Source organism: Neophocaena asiaeorientalis, unplaced genomic scaffold, assembly GCF_003031525.2.
Source record: "Neophocaena asiaeorientalis asiaeorientalis breed wild unplaced genomic scaffold, Neophocaena_asiaeorientalis_V1.1 scaffold160, whole genome shotgun sequence".
In the NCBI taxonomy this organism is placed as follows: Eukaryota; Metazoa; Chordata; class Mammalia; order Artiodactyla; family Phocoenidae; genus Neophocaena; species Neophocaena asiaeorientalis.
Genome location: NW_020175675.1, coordinates 951,492 through 971,359, shown reverse-complemented (window position 1 = coordinate 971,359; position 19,868 = coordinate 951,492). Strand labels below are relative to the sequence as shown.

At 41.5% G+C, this 19,868-nt stretch overlaps 2 protein-coding genes across 13 annotated transcripts in view; both read right to left on the bottom strand.

Moving 5' to 3' along the window:
• The window catches only part of SECISBP2 (SECIS binding protein 2), a 39,901-nt gene extending 27,615 nt beyond the window's left edge, over positions 1-12,286 (bottom strand). For 9 of the 12 annotated variants that reach the window (XM_024731917.1, XM_024731918.1, XM_024731919.1 and 6 more), the window contains exons 1-6: positions 12,153-12,286; positions 11,000-11,148; positions 5,390-5,639; positions 5,035-5,158; positions 3,578-3,807; positions 170-251 (exon numbers count right to left, since the gene is read on the bottom strand). In XM_024731917.1, the coding sequence (XP_024587685.1) occupies positions 170-251; positions 3,578-3,807; positions 5,035-5,158; positions 5,390-5,639; positions 11,000-11,148; positions 12,153-12,188 (871 nt within the window). In that variant the 5' untranslated portion in view covers positions 12,189-12,286. Of the gene's footprint in view, positions 1-169; positions 252-3,577; positions 3,808-5,034; positions 5,159-5,389; positions 5,640-10,999; positions 11,149-12,152 lie in introns of those variants that run through there. The other 3 variants (XM_024731922.1, XM_024731928.1, XM_024731927.1) reach the window with 3 other exon arrangements.
• Positions 12,287-14,268: 1,982 nt separating this feature from the next.
• Positions 14,269-19,627, bottom strand: CKS2 (CDC28 protein kinase regulatory subunit 2). The gene is made up of 3 exons (XM_024731948.1): positions 19,463-19,627; positions 15,841-15,968; positions 14,269-14,594 (listed from the first exon to the last, which is right to left on the bottom strand). The coding sequence occupies exons 1-3, from the start codon at positions 19,519-19,521 to the stop codon at positions 14,542-14,544; spliced, it is 240 nt and encodes a 79-aa protein (XP_024587716.1). The 5' UTR covers positions 19,522-19,627; the 3' UTR covers positions 14,269-14,541.
• Between the last annotated feature and the right edge of the window lie 241 nt (positions 19,628-19,868).

Genomic DNA, 19,868 nt, shown 5'->3' with positions numbered 1-19,868 from the left:
TTACTTCAGTCTTCTAACAATGATGCCAGTTTATCAACCCATCAGCTGCCTTAAAGAAGGCTTTAAAACAAAAACATTTCAGTTGCACTAGACTGAAAATGAACTAAGAAAACAGACAACAATAGACAATTTTTATATTTTAAAATAATATTTGGTAGCCCACTCTTACCTCTTGTACATGAAGAGGGACTGGTAGCAGCATTATCAGTTACAGATTCGGTCCGATTATTATTCTTCACCACTATTTCACCCTAAAAAACAAACCAGTTCTTTTCTTACTATTTCAAAATAAAAGTAATCATTATTTTTGAAATATATAGTTTCCTTCGCCATTCTTAAAACCTGCAAAACATACGCTAATTAAAAATTCCAAACACATAAGTACATAATGTGAAAAATTAAATTACTTTCTTCTGCCAGATCTCATTCCCTAAAGGAAAAACCATCCACCGTCTACAGCTTAGCTAGCATCCTTCCATTTCTTTGCTTAGGACATAAACATTTGTATATCATTTTAAATGGATCTCCATAATGGGATCACACCACACACAGTAGCATGTAACTTAGGAAAAAAAAACCAACATACAACCAACAATTTCCAAATCAGCACAGATGTACCTACGCGATTCTTAGAGCCGAAGTGCCCACTGTGAATGCAAAAGCTGTCGTTCACCACACCCCCACACCAAGGCTCAAAAAATCCCTGAACATACCCACAAAAACAAATGCAGGCCTTCTAATACGTACTCCCTTTCACAGACAGAAAGCTGCCACATGCATGGAACAAGAGGCACCAAACGACACTTGGGGACAAGTGAGTACGTTAAGAGAGACCTCAAAATGACCAGCAGCCAAAGTGAAAGGAAAATGATAAATTCACACTGAATGGATTTAAAATAAATTCTGGAGTTCATATGTTTCATAAACTTATCCATTTTACCATTCCATTACATCTAAGCCTAGTTAAAAAAAAAAAAAAAGACTTGTTCAGTGGCCAAAATAGCTGATTGCTGAATATGCCTTGTGCCACTTCTCTGCCTGGATAGTAGAAGCCTGTTAACCTCCAAGAGCTGTTTCAGAACAATGGAAAGAACATGTTCCTTAACTAGGACAGAAAGCCCCCATTTTCATTACAAATAGAAATGAAGCAAAATCCTCCATGTGGCATCCGCTGACTCCTGGCCCCGTGGTAGAGCTCACTAAGGGCCTGGAAATACCTACTTCACCCTGGGCCTTCCTGCCCCAGGGCCTCCCCAGAGGACCCACCACTTCCCTACAGACATCAGGCAGGGCTCTCTGGGCAGGCAGGTGTCACTTGCTAACCTGCAAATTCCAAATTACTGCCTGACAGATGCACACCATACAAATCTTGCAGGAGGTGCTGCCTAGAGCACCCACCCCATCCCAGGAGTGCGGAGCTGTCTGCTTCAATCCACTGCAGGACTGAGGCCCAACCTCTGAACAGAATCTCGATAATTTCATTTCGCTATTACCAAATGGATGCAAAACAAGAGTGACTGGGGAAGTGAATTTTTATTTTTAATGAAACATTTCTGGAAACTCCAAAGGCATGGGGAGGTTGGGAGTCTGGCAAAGAGAAAGATGCCATTCTCCCTTCTATTAGCACCTTTCTCAGCTTCCAAAACACTGGGCTAGTCCTGGAGGAGGTGATGTGGCATCAGCATGGCTCTGTGGAAGTGACTGCACACTGAGAAACAAATTCTCTTCCGGCCCCATCCTATAGGCTGCTGTGTTCTCTATGGGGCTCCAGATAGACACAGTATGTAAAGGCAATTATGTTAACTAAAAAAAAATAAATTCATCAAAGGAGAAAATAAAATAACATAAATGATTAAAACATAGCCTGTTCTTTGAGTAAACGTAACTTTTATGCTCACCAAAGCCAATGAAACACTAGAAATGGCTTACCTATTCTAGAATGGTTAAATTATATATATCAATACCAAAGATTCAATGCAACAGTTATATTTTCAAAAAATATTTTATGACATGGAAAAACTACCACAAGTTTTGAAAAATTCAAACACAAGCTTGTATCATACATGTGTATCCTAAATTGAAAGGAATGCCCCTCAATTCCCACAATGTACCATTAAAAAAAGAGTAAGTGTCAAACATTGTTTTCTCTTGGTTGTACAGCTTCAGACAATTTTTTTTTTCCTGAATATTTTTCTCATGTTGAAAGATGTTACTAATACCATCAGGAAAAAAAAGGTTTCTTTTAGAGGGAAAATGGGAAAAAAACAAAAAAATACTCCACACATAATTCAAGAGTGTGAATATATAAAGCAATGAGTATGTACATCTCCCCACATAGCATGATATGCCTTACTTCTTGTCCACATATGCAGTACTCATATGTAACAAGTGACCATGACATAAAGTGTCAGTCATGCTTCCACTCACCCTGGACCCGCTGTACTCTGTCCTACTTTTGTACAGTGCTCACAGATTTGGAATTATCCACTGACCACCCATGATGAAAGCATGGAGCCCCTCGACTACTCAGCTATTCCATACACCCAGCCAGGGCCCAGAAAGCAATCACAAAGCTGCCTAATGAAACTGTGGTTCTTCTATATCAGTCAATTGGCCTTACTTATCACCACTGTGTAAAAGGAAAACACCAAGGTATAATAGTCTAAGGGCCAACATGTGGGGAATGATTTATTTTCTGCACATTATAACACCAAGGTATAATAGTCTAAGGGTCAACATGGGGGGAATGATTTATTTTCTGCACATTATAAGCCACTACCATCAAGTCTTCAGAGGGTTTAGTATCCAGGCACCCAAGAGAAGTGCTAGGACAGGAAATGGAAATCCTTTCTCCATTCAAGAGCTAAATGAACTGGTAAGCTCTGTTTTCTTCATTGTTTCTTCTTTCTCCTTACCTCCATACTGGGATGGGCCCCAATTTGTCACAAGCCATTTTAGGGACTACTAACCCAATAAGGTTTTTTCCTGGAAGTCTCAAAATCAATCTGTTTGAGAGGAAAAATGCATCAATTTGATGGAGTAAAACTTTGAGATCAAATGGTGAATACAGTGCAATTTAAGATTATTAGGCACTGAGTGCACTTATTGCAATGACATTTTCCGTATCATTGACAAGACTGAGGTGCAGATAAAAACCTGGAAAAATCAGCAGTTACACTACACAGTTTTAACATTACTATTTGATTTTAAAAAATCTCTTTCCCTGTATTGGAAAAAGTGCTACCAGAATGCAATGGTAGAAACAACATTTTCACAATGTGCTGTGGAAGCAGGAACCCGTGCTACAATCTTCTCCTCCTGAGACACTGCAATGCTTTCTAGCCACCAGATATGAAGACACTTGCTAAGTGATTCTCTGGAAAGAATAGCCACACCAGGTGTTACAGCTGACTATAAACAGTTCAAACAACAGAGAAAGTCACCTAAGCGAACTGAGAGGCCCCTCCCACACCAAGATGTGAAGTGTAGTATTTGAAGTGATGTCCTTGCATCACTACCCATCACTGAGGAGAAAGGAAGAAAGAAGGGAACAAAAAGAGCAGGAGGCTGCACTCACCTCTGCTAACACTGCAGCAGGTTTCCCCACTTCTCTTAGAAGAGAAACATCAGTAGAGGCAGAGCGTAAAGGCCCCCACTTGAGCTGCTTTTGTATCTCTGGTATCTCACTGTTCTCTCGACCCTGCAGTTCAGGAAAATCCAACCTGGTAAATTCAAACTCAGGTTTGGAGGCAGATCCACTTTTTTCAATGATTCTGGATTTCCTGTCTGTTCGTTTATAATAACCATCTGTATTTACAGAATTAAAAGTAGGGGTAAAAATTTAGATGTTGTCTAATGACCTGTACTCACACTTAAATTGCAGAGTAGAAAGTCTATTGCTATTGATGCAACACGTTATTGTCCAAACAGCCTAATTTTTTGTAGTGTTGTTAACCTTCTCTGTAACAGTGGAAAACATAAATGACCATGGGGGCCACCAAGCAGAAAAACGAAAACACACTGCAAATTTTAGGAGTAATTCTAAAGTGGATGAAATGGCTACCTTAACCTGACTGTGCAGCTGGGCATTTCAATTATTCTTAATACACACTTTAGAGATTTGTGAGATTAAGGGGACTCTTACAAATTTTCTTTAAATAATAAAATTTCCATGTTTTAGTTTGCTGGAAGAAACTGGAGAGAAGTAAAATGAAACTTATAAGCTCTTTCCCATCTTTCTCCTTCAAATGCAAATGAATAATGCTACAGGTTACAATGCCATAAAGCCCCAGCATTTTTTAAATTATTTAATTGTAAGGCTAGAGTTATTACAGTTAACTGTTCAAATTTTCTTTCACATTACCACGTACCAGATGGTTTATGAGTGAAGTCAACACCAAGAGAAAAAGTTACATATCAAGTAACAATAAATTACACATGTAAATAAAATGACAGACCATTCCCAGTAAGTACGCTATTACAAAGGTTTTAAGTTATTATATAAACAGATGATGGCTGTGATCAACGTGCAATAGTAAGTAATTTACACGAAAAAAACAAGACATCATGTATAATCACTAACTTTCAGCCAGAGACTGGAACAGCAGTTTTCAAGACCAGAGCAGACATGTCCTCTGAATGACTGTCCTGCCCCAGGTTTGGTATTGTTTAGGATGGGATTTAAACCAGTCAACTCTCCCACGTATTAAAAAGTGTCCCAACAGAATACCAGAGAAGCTATTTCAGGGATGAACATGATCAAATATAGTACAAGGGATGTGACTGTAATTCACTTTTATTTAACAACTGTTTTGAGGCGGGTGATTATCACCTACTTGCTATGTGACTTAACAGAAGTTCTTGCACAAAACAAGGTAATAACATGTTAAGGACACGTCATAGAGCCCACACAAACAAGTTCCCTCCCCGGGAGGAAAGGCCCCCAGGATCCCACAGGAAACCTGATGGCCTCAGTTTTTCATGATGAGTAAGTCAAGGTAGGAAGACATAACATACAGAGCATGTTATTTTTACCTGATTTCAAACTATTCTCAGCATGAATGGACATACGAGGTGAACTTTTAACTGATTTTAAATCAGATGATATAGGTCCATCAGTCTTCTTAGTGTCAAACTTCTGCTCATCACAGGTTTTCTTCTGCGGGGAACATTAAAAAGTAAACATAATTGAAAAGTAACATATTAAAAATTAACATAAATTCACTATAAAAAAGGCTCAAATTTGCAAATTCATAAGTACAACTCAACCATTTTTTAGAAAGGTTAGACCATATCAAATTTTAAATATCTCAAAATTTAAATACCTTAAATAACAGTTCTTTACGTTTTAAATGCTAAAGTGATCAACAAAACCAAAACATTTACAGACCTTAAACAGAGCTTTTGTGTCTTGCGGGAGAGGGCACACGTGCTCGTTTCGTGGCTTCACGGTTTGAAAACCTCCGAAACAACCGGGTTGGTTGTAATCATACTGGGAGCCAGGCACTGGGCAAACATTTTGTGACGACTCCAGGGTGTAAGGAGAATAGGCATATGGATGAAGAGGGATCTCAGGAGATAAATATTGAGGTGGAAAAGTTGAAGCTCCAAAAGCCATATCTTCGGCATAGAGTTTCTGTCTAAATAAAACATGTAAATTTTAGTTGCAGATTTCATACCACAAACCAAGGAGCTTAATATTTTGTAATAAACAAATTTAAACTTTTTACTATTTTTGAGGTCATTTATTCTAGCAATACCTCAAATTAAAAACCAAATAAAACCTCTGAGCACTTTTTCTTAACCTGCAAAGAAAGATGCTGACCTAGTTCTGTTTTTTTCATTACTTATCTGGAACCTCCATGAAAGGACCCTATTATAAGGAACATTAGAAAAGCCCAAGGATGCTCCAGCAGCTTTCCACTCTCATGCTGTCAAACATTTGGAAAAGCCTCTCTCAGCAACCCTGGCCAAAAGAGCTATCCAGACCATTCTCTCAGTAGAGGGAGTTTTTTTACTGCCCATCCAACCTCTACCCCGACAACCTGCAGGGCCTGCCTCCTGAGGCCCCAGGTGCCCGCAGACAGCCTGCCCAGCCCCTTCCCTGCTCCAAGCCCACTGCCACATCCTGTGCTCTACTGACTCTTGGGGCTGGAGTTGCAATGGGGACACTACGCATGAGGTAGTCCAGGAACTACACACACTGCTAACAAGATGGAACCATCTGTGAACACTGCTACTGCCTCAACTTTCTCAAGCTGCTAGGCTAAACTGAAATATAATTTAACATTGATTTTTATTTTTTTAGCAAATTTGGTATATGGCCAGAGGTTTCAACCATTTTGCAATGAAAGTTGATACAATGACAAAATGCTAAGCAGCTGAGTTAAATACAAATCACTATCTTCTCATTCCCACAAATAAGCACCAGCAGATGTTTCTGTGACTTTCCAGAGCTCCAAATTATCTTGTAGCAAATCAATGAAATCCCAAAGTGTACTGGTCCACTGAAAGGCAAGAAGAGCCAAAGCTAATGATGAGACATCCCATATGATCTTCCAACTGTTCAACTGTCAGGAGATATGGGCGTAGGCACCACTTACTAGAAGTCGTGTTTCTACTCTGCTGCAAGTAAGAGTCTGCACTGAGGAAGGAAAGGAGTCACTATCTACAGGCTAGACCTGTTAACACACTGATAAGAATGTTCACTGCTTTCGCTTCCATGCAGCACTGAACTGCCTGGAATCACCGTCTATTAATTCATGACATTTTATAACAAGTTTAAATCTTATAAGATCTTTTTCTTGTAAGCAATTGATTCTAGTAATGAAATATTCCTGATTAAAACCTCAACGAACCCTTTTACTGACCATTTTCTGCCCCACAGAACACCTGGCCTAGTACTGCTCTTTGCCGAGAAGAGAAAGATTCAAAGTTTCATCCTGCTCCCCAGATGCTAACCCTAGATGTGAATCTCTGTTTTATTTTGTTTGATGCTCAGAAAATCTAAGGGAGGGCAGATGAAGGTGAAGAACCTGTTCTCCACAAAAGAAGATAGGCAAAGAAGATGGGCTGATAGCAAAAAAAAAAAAAAAAGTTAAAATTACTAGCCCAAGTCTGAAAAATGGATAAATGAACAAACCAATGAAATTCAGGTAAAGAAGGAAAGGGAGGTGGGAGGAGGCAGGATCCAGTAGTGGTTTTGAAGGCTGCTGTCACCCAGAACATTTTTCTCCTGTGAATCAGGAGACCTCGGTTTGGGTCACAATCTGGTTTTCCCCTTTGGATAAGTCACTTGGGTTTCTATCCCCTCACTGATCCTTCTTCCTCTGGAAAGTTGATATTTTTTCTTTCCATCCCAGGTAAATATAGTTACATGCAGAGAGCAACATACAACACAAAACTTCAAAGAGATAACCCACAGCATCTGCAGTTGGGGCTTCAAATGGCTTGCCTCTAAAGTTCCAGTTGCCACAAATCACTCAGATGGCCCTTAACCATAGTAACACGCTTCCTCTATGCCCCACCGTCTCATCTGCCCCCCTCCTTTTGCTATTAGCAGCCCCTAACCTCCCCTGCTAATCTCTCAGCCCCACTTCCCCTTACCCCATCACTACCGACGACCACCAAGTCTCCCAGGACCCTCCTTCCTGCCAAGCTCAGTAGCCTCTATTGCATGGTGTCTACTTCTATCACATCACTTGAAAAGCTCCACTAGCCTGCACTTGGCAGCCTCTGCCCTCTCCTTGCTCTCACCCATTTTCCAAAGGTTTCTCCATGGCGTGGCCTCCCCTACACTCTCCCTATCTCATCTGGCGGACTCACTCTGAGTCAGAATTTCTCCTCATTCTGCTCAGGACTTCACTTACATACTTCAATTCCAACACTTTCACCATCTCCAGGCCTCTATCTCCAACTTACAGGTCATTTCCACTTAATAGTTCACTTTAGCACATATAGCTCCAAAACATAACAACTGGTCCCCAAACCAGCCCCACTGCCAACTTATGCTCTCACGAATAATCCCAAATCTTTCCATGTATTCAACTGGAAACTGCTATAGCGTCTTTTCCACCAAAACCCATATGGACAACCACTGAACCCTTTTCTCTTGCAGCAGGTCTCCAGGTATTTTCTTCTCTATTTCCAGTGCCTAGAACCCAATCAAAACCTTCAAGCCCCTTTTCCTTAAGTTGAGCCAGAAACCAGGAGTGATTATCATGACCCCAACCAAAACAGCCCCAAGAGCTCTCTATTTCCTACCCAACAAACCTAACTTTTCAGCTGTACCATGTAGGCCAATTGACTAGTGGCTTCCCCCAACAATGGGGCTGTACTCCTCTACTGTCTCCCAAACATATCTTGCATCTGGTCCCCTCTAACCAGGCCAGAACCTGTCAGGAATCCAGTCACTCCTCCACCCACCCACCTGACGTGAGCCACACTCTGTGGAGAACTGCTAATTCTCACAGATGAGAGGTTTAACTTAAAAGCATCCATTGGCACTGTGATTTTTACAGTATACTACAAGATACTGAAAAAGCTCAACTTTACCGACAGCAATAGCAGCTTTGGGGAATACAATGAACTCAGGTCAGAAGAACTGAATGCTAATTCTGGTCCTGGTGCTACATCTCTGAGGAACTTTGGACAAGCATTTCTAGTCTCAGTTTCTCCTGTGTAAAATAACACTACACCTCCCTGCCAACCTCATGGATTGTGGCAAGCATGAAAGAAATGAACATATTCAGTAATTCCCAAACAAAACACACATGTCCTCATGCATGTGTTACACAGGATTTGTCACAAAGCAGGTACTATGACAATCAACAAAGCCATCGTCCAGGGATGATGACTGGGAACAGTGAACTTACTTTGTTTGCATAACCTCTATTTGTTCATTACACCAGTAAATACTCACTACTTCCCAAACATGGCCAATTCTATATACCAGAATACTTCTATTGATATTTGTCTTGTCTATAACATAAACCTGGAGGAGATTGGTAGTTCGTGTTCTTCCATCTCCACCAGTTCAAATCTATATATAAGACAAAAACAGGAGCATAGCTCATGAGACAGTCTTTCCCCGCTTAGGAACTAGTGCTTTTCCATGTAACAGCCTTTCACTAATGAACTCCAAATGAATAAATGAAGTCCCTTGGCAAGCACTGCTAGAGGTACTAGAGATGGATATTCTGTTAAAGGTCACTCCTTTAAGGACATACAGAATTAGGTTGCTATACTGGAATAAGTAGGAAAGAGGACATATGTTTGTTACAGAAAATTCTACTCCTTTTTTCAAGGCAGCAAGAGATCTCCATTTAAACAAAATCTGACTATAGCAATGCAAGTCTTAACTTACATTAGAACTGACTAGAAAATCACTTCTCTACTGTGTAAAGTCTCACCATTTCATCTCCACTTTAAAGGCACTCATTCTTTCTAAACTTGCCCTTTGGTTTCATGCCTCCTTTGTCTTTAATTGTTTTCTTGCCAGGCAGGAATACTGTCAGTGAACCTTTTCAGTGGTTATAAACAATTAAAAAAAAAAAATCAAAGCTATAAAGGGATAAGGGGTTAAGAAACATAATTTTAAAATTCAGCATTTAGCATCCTTGAGCCTCTGATTAATCTCAATTCATGTTACTACCAGAATGCTGCTTTAGCTATACAAATATTTTCCACCTTTATATTGGGTCACTAGAATGTCACCCAGCAGATGACTTAAGAGTTCTTGTCACTGAGAGCGATACATCTTGTATTTTATTATGTGAGCCACTCAAGGTAGGAAATGACTCAAAAGAGACCCATGCCAACCTCCCTTTTACAAAGGATGAAATTACAATGGAAAACTTGGTATTCCTACCAAAGACCTTCAGCACATTCAGGCAGGACTTCAACTTTTGTCAAAAAATTTAACTTTCCGGGCTTCCCTGGTGGCGCAGTGGTTGAGAGTCCACCTGCCAATGCAGGGGACACGGGTTCGTGCCCCAGTGCGGGAAGATCCCACATGCCGCGGAGCGGCTGGGCCTGTGAGCCATGCCCGCTGAGCCTGCGTGTCCGGAGCCTGTGCTCCGCAGCGGGAGAGGCCACAACAGTGAGAGGCTCGCATACAGCAAAAAAATATATATATATATAACTTTCCTTATTTCCTAAATACACCAGACAACCCAATGATTTTCTTATTCATTCCAACTTTCATTCTCGTGAATACAGTTCTAGAATTTGTATGAAGTATAAACTATTTTCAATTACACCATGTAGGTATGGGGGAAAAAAGGAAACAAGTCTGACCCAACAAAGGAACATAAAAACAAGAATTTTTACATAAGCATAAAGGTGATTCATGTCTTAAAAATAAACCTACAAGTAATCCACACAATTATGTGCAAGGCTTAACATTTATTTTTCTAAATTCAGCTAATAAATGGAAACCATTTTGTAAATACCTAGAGAATAAATCCTGAGAAGGAAAAAGAACATTTAAAGGACAATATAAGCCTTCTTTCAAGTCAAATCTAGAATTTATAACCAAAATTTGTAGAATCCATCTCCATAGGACATGTATAAAGCAAAACAGGTAAAAGCAAAACCCACTCATTCCTCATGTTTATTTATTTGGGCGTGTCTTTGCCCAATTTCCTCTCGCCCACTCATTCCTGCCATTTCGTCTCCCATTAGATACATGATACACTTATAAACTGTATGCACAAATGAACTGCATTTCCCACTAATAAATGCAATGCAGTCTCCACTTTCTGTGCCAAAAATAATCAAATGAATATGGAGAAAGAAAAGGAGAGCTGGAGCTTCAGTTTTTGGTGTGGGACACAGTTAAGTTGTGCTACTGGCTCAGACGCTTCTTGGCTGAGGAGCATCTTCTCCAGTTGCTCTGAAAACGTGAATGTGTTAGCTGCTGCATATTTCAAGTCTAATCACCATTAAAGTCAAGCAAAAAAGTCCCCAGGTAAGGCAAGACATTCAGAAGGATACATACTCAGGCACTGCTAGTTCCTGGACACATGGATAGTATGTCGTGGCTGCACAGCTGGGAAAAACGCGTGCTTCTGAAGACTCTGACCATGTCACACTGAGCCCAGCAAATTTAGGGACAAATGGTTTGACATCTGCTGACAACTTGATGCCCTGAGGAAAAAAAGGGGGTTTTGGCTACCTTCTGAGATCAACCAAGTGGGGGGTAAAAAATAAAGAAAGGGAGAGTCCCTCCCTTCTCGAAGCCCCAGAAATGCTAATGTTGTTGTCCAAATAATTCTACCTAGCAAGGACAAGAATTTGTTTGCTAACAATTTCTCCGCAAACACTTTTTCACTAGGAAAAACAGTCTACCAAATATTAAAAATGAAGAATAAGGACAACCAATTGAAGTGAGAGTAAAAGTCAACCCAGACTGTATAGTTAGAACCACAAGTGACGTTTCCTTAGCTTTAACGTAGAATATGGTAGTTTACCTCTCTCAGCTGAGTTAGGGACAATCGAGACTGTCAAACTTAACTGTAGCGCTCAAAACACACTGCGGAAGTTTATTTCTATTAAATTTCCCAAAGAACTTAAAACTGTTGCTTTTCACTCAGCGAAGCACTAAAAGTTGTTTTGTTGAAACGCAAAAGTAAGCGTTGCTAGAAAATCTTTCTATCGCCATGAGCCCTTGGAATACGAATATAATAAAACTTGTTGGGCTTTTATTCTTTCCGTTTTTACATCTGTATTGAGAGATTTACTTCCACTAACAACTTATAATCATGGTTTTTAATTTGTGTGAAAGCCGATTTATGCGATTGCCAGGGCTCCTTCTAGAGGTACTCTAAGCACGTCGAGCAGACTTCCGCTTCAGAAAACGTTACTAACAAGCTGCTTTAAACACTCGGCTCCCAATCAGCAGTGCGGTGAGCCGGCACGGTAGCGCAACCCCTCCGCAGCCTCAGGACGTAAGGCGGTTTCCCGTCGACAGCGTCCTTTCTCACCGCGTTTAACGGCGGGCCGTGTGGGCGCGCCCGGGGTCTGGGGACCGCGGCCGCCCACCCCGACGCCCCCGGCCCTGTCCCCAACAAGCCTCCGGGCCACGCTAATCCAGCACCCACCCCGTCCGCGCAAGACCATCATTTTGGGGCGCCCAGGGCCGCCATCCTCACCTCTCCCGCGGGCTCCCGTGGTCCCTCCGACGCCATGGCGGGTGGCTAGGAAGAAGCCTGGCCAGCTAGGCCAGTAGCCCGACGGCAGGCGGAACGGAAGCGCGACACTCCTCCTCCCCGCTTTTCCACCTTTGGAGCCTCCAGGAACTGCGTCACAAAAACGCGCCCCGGCCCCGCCCTGCTTCCGGCCGGAAGTGTGCGCGGTGACAGTTTTGGGCTTGCGCTAGGTGCCCGGTGGGGTGACCCTCTGGGCCTCTAAAGCCAAGCGCGTGTGGAGTGTGGAGTTAACAGGAAACTGTCTCCGCAAAGACAGCGGACAACCCCCGGTCGGCCAGGGCTGGACGAGGGGACGGTGCACAGGGTGGCGGGCACCTGGAGCGGGACAGGAGTCTGTGGGGAGGCTGGGGACTTAAGGGAACCGCATACCCTGTACTCCTACGAAGGGAGAAAGACAACAAGATTTGGCGTCTTAAATTTCCAGGAACCTAAAGCAGTTTGGAAGTAACCGCGGAAAAGAATTTCAAAACTACTCAGTTCAACAGACAGCTATTGACCACTAGGGAATGTGCTGGGAAAGGTAGAGATGGAAAAGTAGGGTGGAAGTAAGCAGTCTCCAGGGCAGGAGACTTTAGGTAGGATGGGAAGTGGGAGACAAGGAGTGAGGAAGTGGGGAGGGAGGGACGGTGCAGAGTCAAGAACTCTTGCTTACTTGGTGAAGAGTGCAAGCTGTTTGACAGCGGTTAATTAGGTTGAAAATCTTAAACTGGAGGCTGATTGTAGGTTTCCTCTGTTGAGTGACTACCAGGTATTTCAAGCAGTAAATGCAGGCAGCTCCAGCTCATCTCCTGGTGTCCTGTGCAGATCCCACAGGGCGAGTAAACATACTTAGACACACCCAAACCTCCAGAGTGGGGAGAGGTTGAGCATTATGCAGTATACTGGTCTGTACTAAATACAATAGTTTACTTTAACAATTCTGGCATCCTTCTGTTGTCCTAACCTGGGACCTCTCGCCAATGGGTGGATCCCTGGGGATGAAATAAGTTCTAGGCTCCTGCCCATCACCACCTTCAGTATTTATTTTGCTCATTGTGTAAAGGCACCACCCTTTTCTAAAGAGAGGGGCATAGAGGACCACCACACTGGGGTCTGGGGTCTTACGCTTACTGGCAGCTCACCTAAAAGGTTTCTCCAGCATAAAGCAATGAAGATAAAAAGCCTCTGTTTACATTCACTCTATTTTCCTAGCAGCTAAAAAAGCAATTTAACAGACACGAAATGCACACCGAAAGTAGGGTGCTTTTTACAGTGCTTTCGAAGTTTTTAAAATGCTGATATTTTATAGAAAACTGTATCCCCATTTGGCACATGGAAAAGAGAAATGGGGTTAAATGGTTTCTCCCAAGGTAACTAGGTGTGGCAGTATTTACATAAGTGGAGGTAGCCCAGAGTATTAAGTTGGGTTTCTTTTTGTTCAGTTGGAGATTCTAGACAATTCTTTAGGAATTAAATTAATGACAGAGCTATAAAATCTACCTTGGCTCTATTAAACTTATCCCTAGTTCTTAGTGTCTTCATAAGTGAATTTAAATGGTACCCCCTTAGGATTTCCCTGGTGGCGCAGTGGTTGGGAATCTGCCTGACAATGCAGGGGACACGGGTTCGATACCTGGTCCGGGAAGATTCCACATACCACGGAGCAGCTGAGCCCGTGCGCCACAACTTCTGAGCCTGCGCTCTAGAGCCCGTGTGCCGCAACTACTGAGCCCATGTGCTACAACTACTGAAGCCTGCACACTTAGAGCCCATGCTGCACAACAAGAAGCCACTGCAATGAGAAGCCCGCATAATGCAACGAAGAGTAGCCCCACCTGCCACAACTAGAGAAAGCCCATGCGCAGTAACAAAGACCCAACACAGCCAAAAATTTTAAATAAATTAAAAAATGGTACCCTCAATCACACCAAGCTAATGGGTTTAAACCCACCTAACATTTTATTTCTATAAAGTGAATTTATTTCCTCAGGACTAAAATTATAAAACTGAAATCATCCAACATCCTCAATAGTCACAAATTAACCTTAAGAAAACAAACCTCAGTAACTTCAAACAGTGATAAATGCAACATACAAACTTTATTTAACAAAAGTAACAGGTAAAGTCAAACAGGCACTTACATTAAAAGAAAAACTGACTAGAAATTTTAAACACCTTACAGTAACCTACTTGCAGTTGCACTTAACTGAGCTTTGTTGCTGTGAAGAATACAGCTCATGCACAGGAATGGATGAACACTTTGTACATTTTTCAAGTATTCACTGAATACTACCTTATATACACATATACATTAAATTTGAAAAAGATTTAATTGATGATCCCCAGATATACTTCATTTTTGTTGATCTTTTGGTAGAGGTCGTCTAAAGAGAAGAATGTGTGGTTCTGTAGAAAGAAAATGTTTTATATTATTTTAATATTATATGGTTAATTTTCATTCATTCAACATAAATTCAAAGAATTCTCAGTTGAACCAAAATAAAGTAAAATAAATCTATGGTCAATTAATGTTACTTATTGAGGTATCTGAAATAAATTTTGCTCCATGTCACTGTAAACAGTAAACAGAAGAAAACAACCTAACAATATTCCCCCAGTTTTTACACACCCTGGAGAAAAGGGCTGTTAAGTAAAGATGCAATTTGAGAAGGAGAATGGTTTCTATCTTTAGAATCTCAATTCCAGTGAAAAGAAAAAGGTCTTCTCTTCTTTGGAAAAGACACAACACCTCATTCAAAATATGCAGGTCCTAGGGGCCCATCCCTGTAGATTCTGTTTCTGCAGGTGGAGGACTGACTATGAACCTATAGGTAAGATCCTCAGCTGCATTGTATTATCTGGAGAAACACCTTTTTAATATAATTATATGCTCCAATCCCAAGAAAGTTACAAGTCTTAGAGTTTTTGCTGCTGCTGCTGCTTTTAACAAAAGCAGAAAGCAAGATAGCTTTAGTTTTACCTAATTCAGCTTCTAAGACTTAAAATTTTGTTCAAAGCAGTTTAAGTCCTTTAGTTAGATTTACTGATAACCCAAAAACACAGTTTAACACCACAAAGTTTCTTAGTCTGGTTTACTAATAGTTACTAACAGTAATCTGGAAAACTCTCTGGTAAATACCACATAATAGCATAAGCACTCAAGTATAACACAGGCAGCACATTTGAATTCACTAGCTATGCTATCTCATTTCATCTTAATGTGGTAGATACTAATTGTCTAAAGAAAAAAACAAATCACTTCAAATTGCATCGATTTCTATACACAGGACACTCAGTTGTCTTACATTAAGTTCTTAGTTTTCAAAGAGATACCAGAATTCTAAATATATTTATGGCAAAATACTTCAAGATACTACTAGCAATGACACGCATTTTAAAATAAAACAGAATATCCTTTTCTTTTTTCTTAACTAGTTTATTTTTGCAGTTTAGAAGAATGCATTATTTTCACTCATGGTATTTTATTTACTATAAAATTGGAACCCTCTCTAGGGAGATATCAGTCATTCAAAAATAGTCAAGCTTATCAGAGTTACTTTGGGATACCACTGAAACGTCAATATTACTAAAAAAATTTTAACAACCACTACTGTTTTAATTCAATTAGTGCTTCCCTAATAGCAAAACTTACCTGGCTCATGAATCATGTAATGAACCCAGCCTAGACTCTGTTGGACACCAAGTCTCCTCCACTCCTCTTCAGACATCAGATGGGTTTTGGGTACTTGTTTGGAAAGTTCTCTGGGTAACATGACATGCCTGTTAAAAAATACAGCGAAATATTAGTGCTCTAAGTGAATATGCCTTTCCTACAATTATGGTCACTTTATACATGCATCTTTAGGATACTTAAAATTTGAGTTCTTTGCCCTTAAAGTTCTTTAAAGCAACCCTGTTACATTACCATTAGCATCAATCTTAAAGACTACTCTCTACTACCTTTAATTCTGATCTTGATGGCCTGTGTTCAAATTAGAGATTAGAATATGCAGTCCAAAAGTAGAAGGCATTTTATTTATGATTAACTTTTTTTCCCTAATAGAGACTGCTTGCTAATTGTCTCAATCTTCTTCAGGAATAGAACCTCAAAAACTAAGTGGGACACATGGTTATCCAAGACATCCCAGCCTCCCTTGCAGCTACCTCTGGTCACATGTGACTAAATCCTGCCCAACGGGATATAAGCAGAAATTATGCAACTTATGGAAAGTATCCTCGAAAGAAAAGAACATGCCCAATTCTCTTTTTTCTCCTTCCTGTTAGTTATGAAGCAGATTGATATGATCAGGGAGCTAGAGAAACCATCTAAGACCACAGAAGTGATTATAAATTAAGAATGGTCCCTGATTTTAAGAAGTGTCATACTAGCCCCAGGTAGCAGGGCTGGGGGAATCTAGCTTGTTACAGTTAATTTGGGTTTCCTATTACTCTATAGATCTGTAGTAGACACAAGTCCTTGTACATAACTCCAGAAGTTGCTTTATACTTTGTTCGAAATTAAAAGCAAAAAACACTAAATGCACATATACATGTACCTGCTACCTAAAACAGACATTCAGTTTTCCAATAAGTTACTGGCCTATATCCAAAACTTTAATCAATTTTTAAAGAAGGCACGCAATATTCTTCAATGTCAAACCATCAAGAATAGGTACAATTGGAGATTTGAAAAATTCTTAGAAAACAAATATGCACCCCAACCGACTTCTTATTTAATTACAATTGAAAGGATCTTTATAAAAATCAAAATTCCCAGGCTCATTTTTAATCACTTCCAGGAGCAGTAGTTTTATACCGTCATCCATTACCACCAACCAAATTTTTTGACCAGTATTAGATATATGCCTGCGAATTTGTTGGCTGGGGAAAGAAAGGAGCAGTCAGGTCACAGGAAAACTGAACCTATAACCCATAATAAGCACTAAACTGTCACCAACTTAAGTTCTAGTCTGTGAGTGGTTGATTAAGTACCAATTTCCTATAATTTGCATAACAAAATCAAGCCTTAGAACTGTTGTGTTATGTTGCTTGCTGGCCACAAGGCCACCAAGTCAAATTATGCTTACTATCATAGTTGGTAAAAATTTTACCAATTCCAGTGAACTACATGATGATTCTTAGCAATACTTACCAGCTAGCTCATTGACTCTTGAAATACTGCTTTAACATCTACTTTTAAGGCTCTGCAAATAGCCTGTTACCTTATTTCTATCTTCTACATAATTGTTGATTAGTCTCAAGAGAAATGTAAAACGCAAACTAGCCTTTGTACTCATATTATGTATGCCGTACAAAATGTTCCAAATTATGTCTAGATATAAGTCATATACCCTACCTTCTCCATAAACCATGGAGACAGGCTAACTTCATCAGGATTTGATTACGAGGGAAAAATGTGTAAGTAGCTTCAAACTCAGATGGGAAGTCTACCTGTATTTTTTTCTGCATGGATATAACTCCTCTATGTATTTCTAACTACATGTAAGGAGAACTGTTTCCAAAAACCTAACATTTATTTCAGTACCAAGGGCTTATCATGGAGGGTGAAGAGGGGGTAAAAAAAAAAAAAAAAAAAGGCCATAGCAGTACAAACAACAAAGGAGCTACTAAGATAACACTGCAAGATACAATTAAATTTCCCTTCTCTGGACATTACTGTCCTGTTTGATAAAGGCAAGTGGCTTGGTCAAGAAAGACCAGGTTTCATTAATATTGGATTAGATATTAATTAGATTAATACTGGATTAGATAGTAATTAGATTAAAACTGGATTAGAATATATCATTTCAGATATGACAGGATTTTCTTCTATTCATTACTACACATAAACCACTTAGTCTATTAGGCTAAAATCTTGATAGCATAGACTAGTTTACTTCGTGCTCATCAATGATTATGCTAGTATACTGAAACTAGAAAATGGAACTACTGCCAGGAAAAGTCCTGAAAAGTACTACTCGGAGCCAGACATGTTTCACAATTAATATTTTCCCAGATTTTTAGAAAGATTGTGGTTTTACATTCTGTCCATTATTGGATAACCCCTGCTGGACAATGCAGGTATTACTAACCTGCAAAGCTGCCCAGAGAAATCCTCCGTTTTTCTCCAGAGAAAGATTTACAAGATACTAAGAAAGAATTACAAGATACTAAGGGGAGGGAAAAAAAGAGGCCACCCACTGTTATATCCTTTCTAACTCAAATAGCATTCTTGGAAATCTAACGTAAAAGGATAGGAGGCAGAAAATAAGGTCACTATTTGGCCCCTCCTACAAGTTGGTAGTTTCCCAGAATGCAGCGTCCTAGTCACCACCCAGGAGAACTGGGTGGCGCTGGTCTTTGAAGCCACACCCCAGCTAAATCTCCTGCATACGTTAAAGCTAATGTTAAGTGTTTCTTCCCTCACACAATCCAATTTGCTAATCTTACACATTTAGCAACTATGCTCTAGTGCATCACATAATGATGCAGAAACCAGAAATCCCTCAAAGCCAAAAATTTTGCCGATACACACCAGCAGGAAAAAATGCCCCAAATCCATTCGAGTTCTCAATTTTGTCTCAAAAGGAAGCCCCTTTAATAATAACCCAAGAGAATTAACACGCACCAGCCTCTGCCGAAGTCGCCATACCCAAGACACATTTCGAATCCCAAGGAAGCTCATTTTAGGGGGACTCCCCTACAAGCTACTTTTTAGGGCCATTAACTTCAAATGAGAGAAAAAGAGAAGTGTTTCTCTGGCGACGTTACCTGAGCAAAATTACCCTTCCGACAGCCCTTCGCCCGCTGCGACTGGGAGGGGGACGTTTGCCTAAATGCGAACTAGGCCTAAGTTCTTAGGAACCGCTGCGATTCGGGCTCTCGACGTTGCACTTCAGCTACGCCGGGTCCGCTCAGGCCCTCGGCCCCTTCCCCTTAAGGTAACAATTCTGTACCAGAGGCGGCCCCATCCCCGCCCCAGCCTCGTCCTCTTCACAGACAGGAACAAAGGGCGGAAGCCAGCCGGGCCGGCCCGTCAGGCGAGAAGCGCAAGCTCCCGGCCGGGCGGCCCGACCCCGACACAACCGCGACTCCCGGCAGGCCCTCGGGCTCGACCCTGACCCTACCTCCGGCCCCCGGCCCGAGCTCCGACCCAAACCTCAGCCCGACTCGCTTCGACCCCGATTCCCGGTCCTGGCCCCTGGTACCCGGCCCGAGTTCCAGCTCAGGCTCGGCCGGGGCCGCGGCTGAGTTAGGCCGTCCGGTCCGCTCACCGGTATTCGTAGTGCTCATCGAAGTACTTGTCCGAGTAGTAGATCTGCTTATGGGCCATCCTTCGGGAGGGCGGTGGGCAGCAAGGGACCGGAGCGACGAGGCGCGAAGAACGGGCGCAAGCGAGCGACACGCCCTCGCCAAATGAAGGCAACGACTCGACTGAGACCAACCGACCGTAAGCCAAACGAGTCCGGTTTGAATCCGACAGCCCGCCGCTGATTGGACGACGGTGTTGACCAATCACCTTCCACGCACTCTGCGTATACGCCGGGACCGGCTCCCAGCCTATCGTCGCCGCCCCTCCGCGGCGTTCGCACCCAGATCAGCCAATAAAAGGCCTGTTGCGAGGTGGGCCTAGGAAAGAAGTGGATGATTGGCGTGGCGTGAGGGTGGGGATCTCCCTGA

What these genes read in the sequence shown, in the direction of transcription:
- CKS2 (XM_024731948.1), bottom strand. Translation starts at nt 19,521, where the DNA reads ATGGCCCATAAGCAGATCTACTACTCGGACAAGTACTTCGATGAGCAC. An exon ending in GATGAGCACTACGAATACCG is followed by an intron (nt 15,969 to 19,462) that starts GTGAGCGGACCG and finishes ATTTTTTAACAG; the next exon opens with GCATGTCATGTTACCCAGAG. An exon ending in TTACATGATTCATGAGCCAG is followed by an intron (nt 14,595 to 15,840) that starts GTAAGTTTTGCT and finishes TTCTTTCTACAG; the next exon opens with AACCACACATTCTTCTCTTT.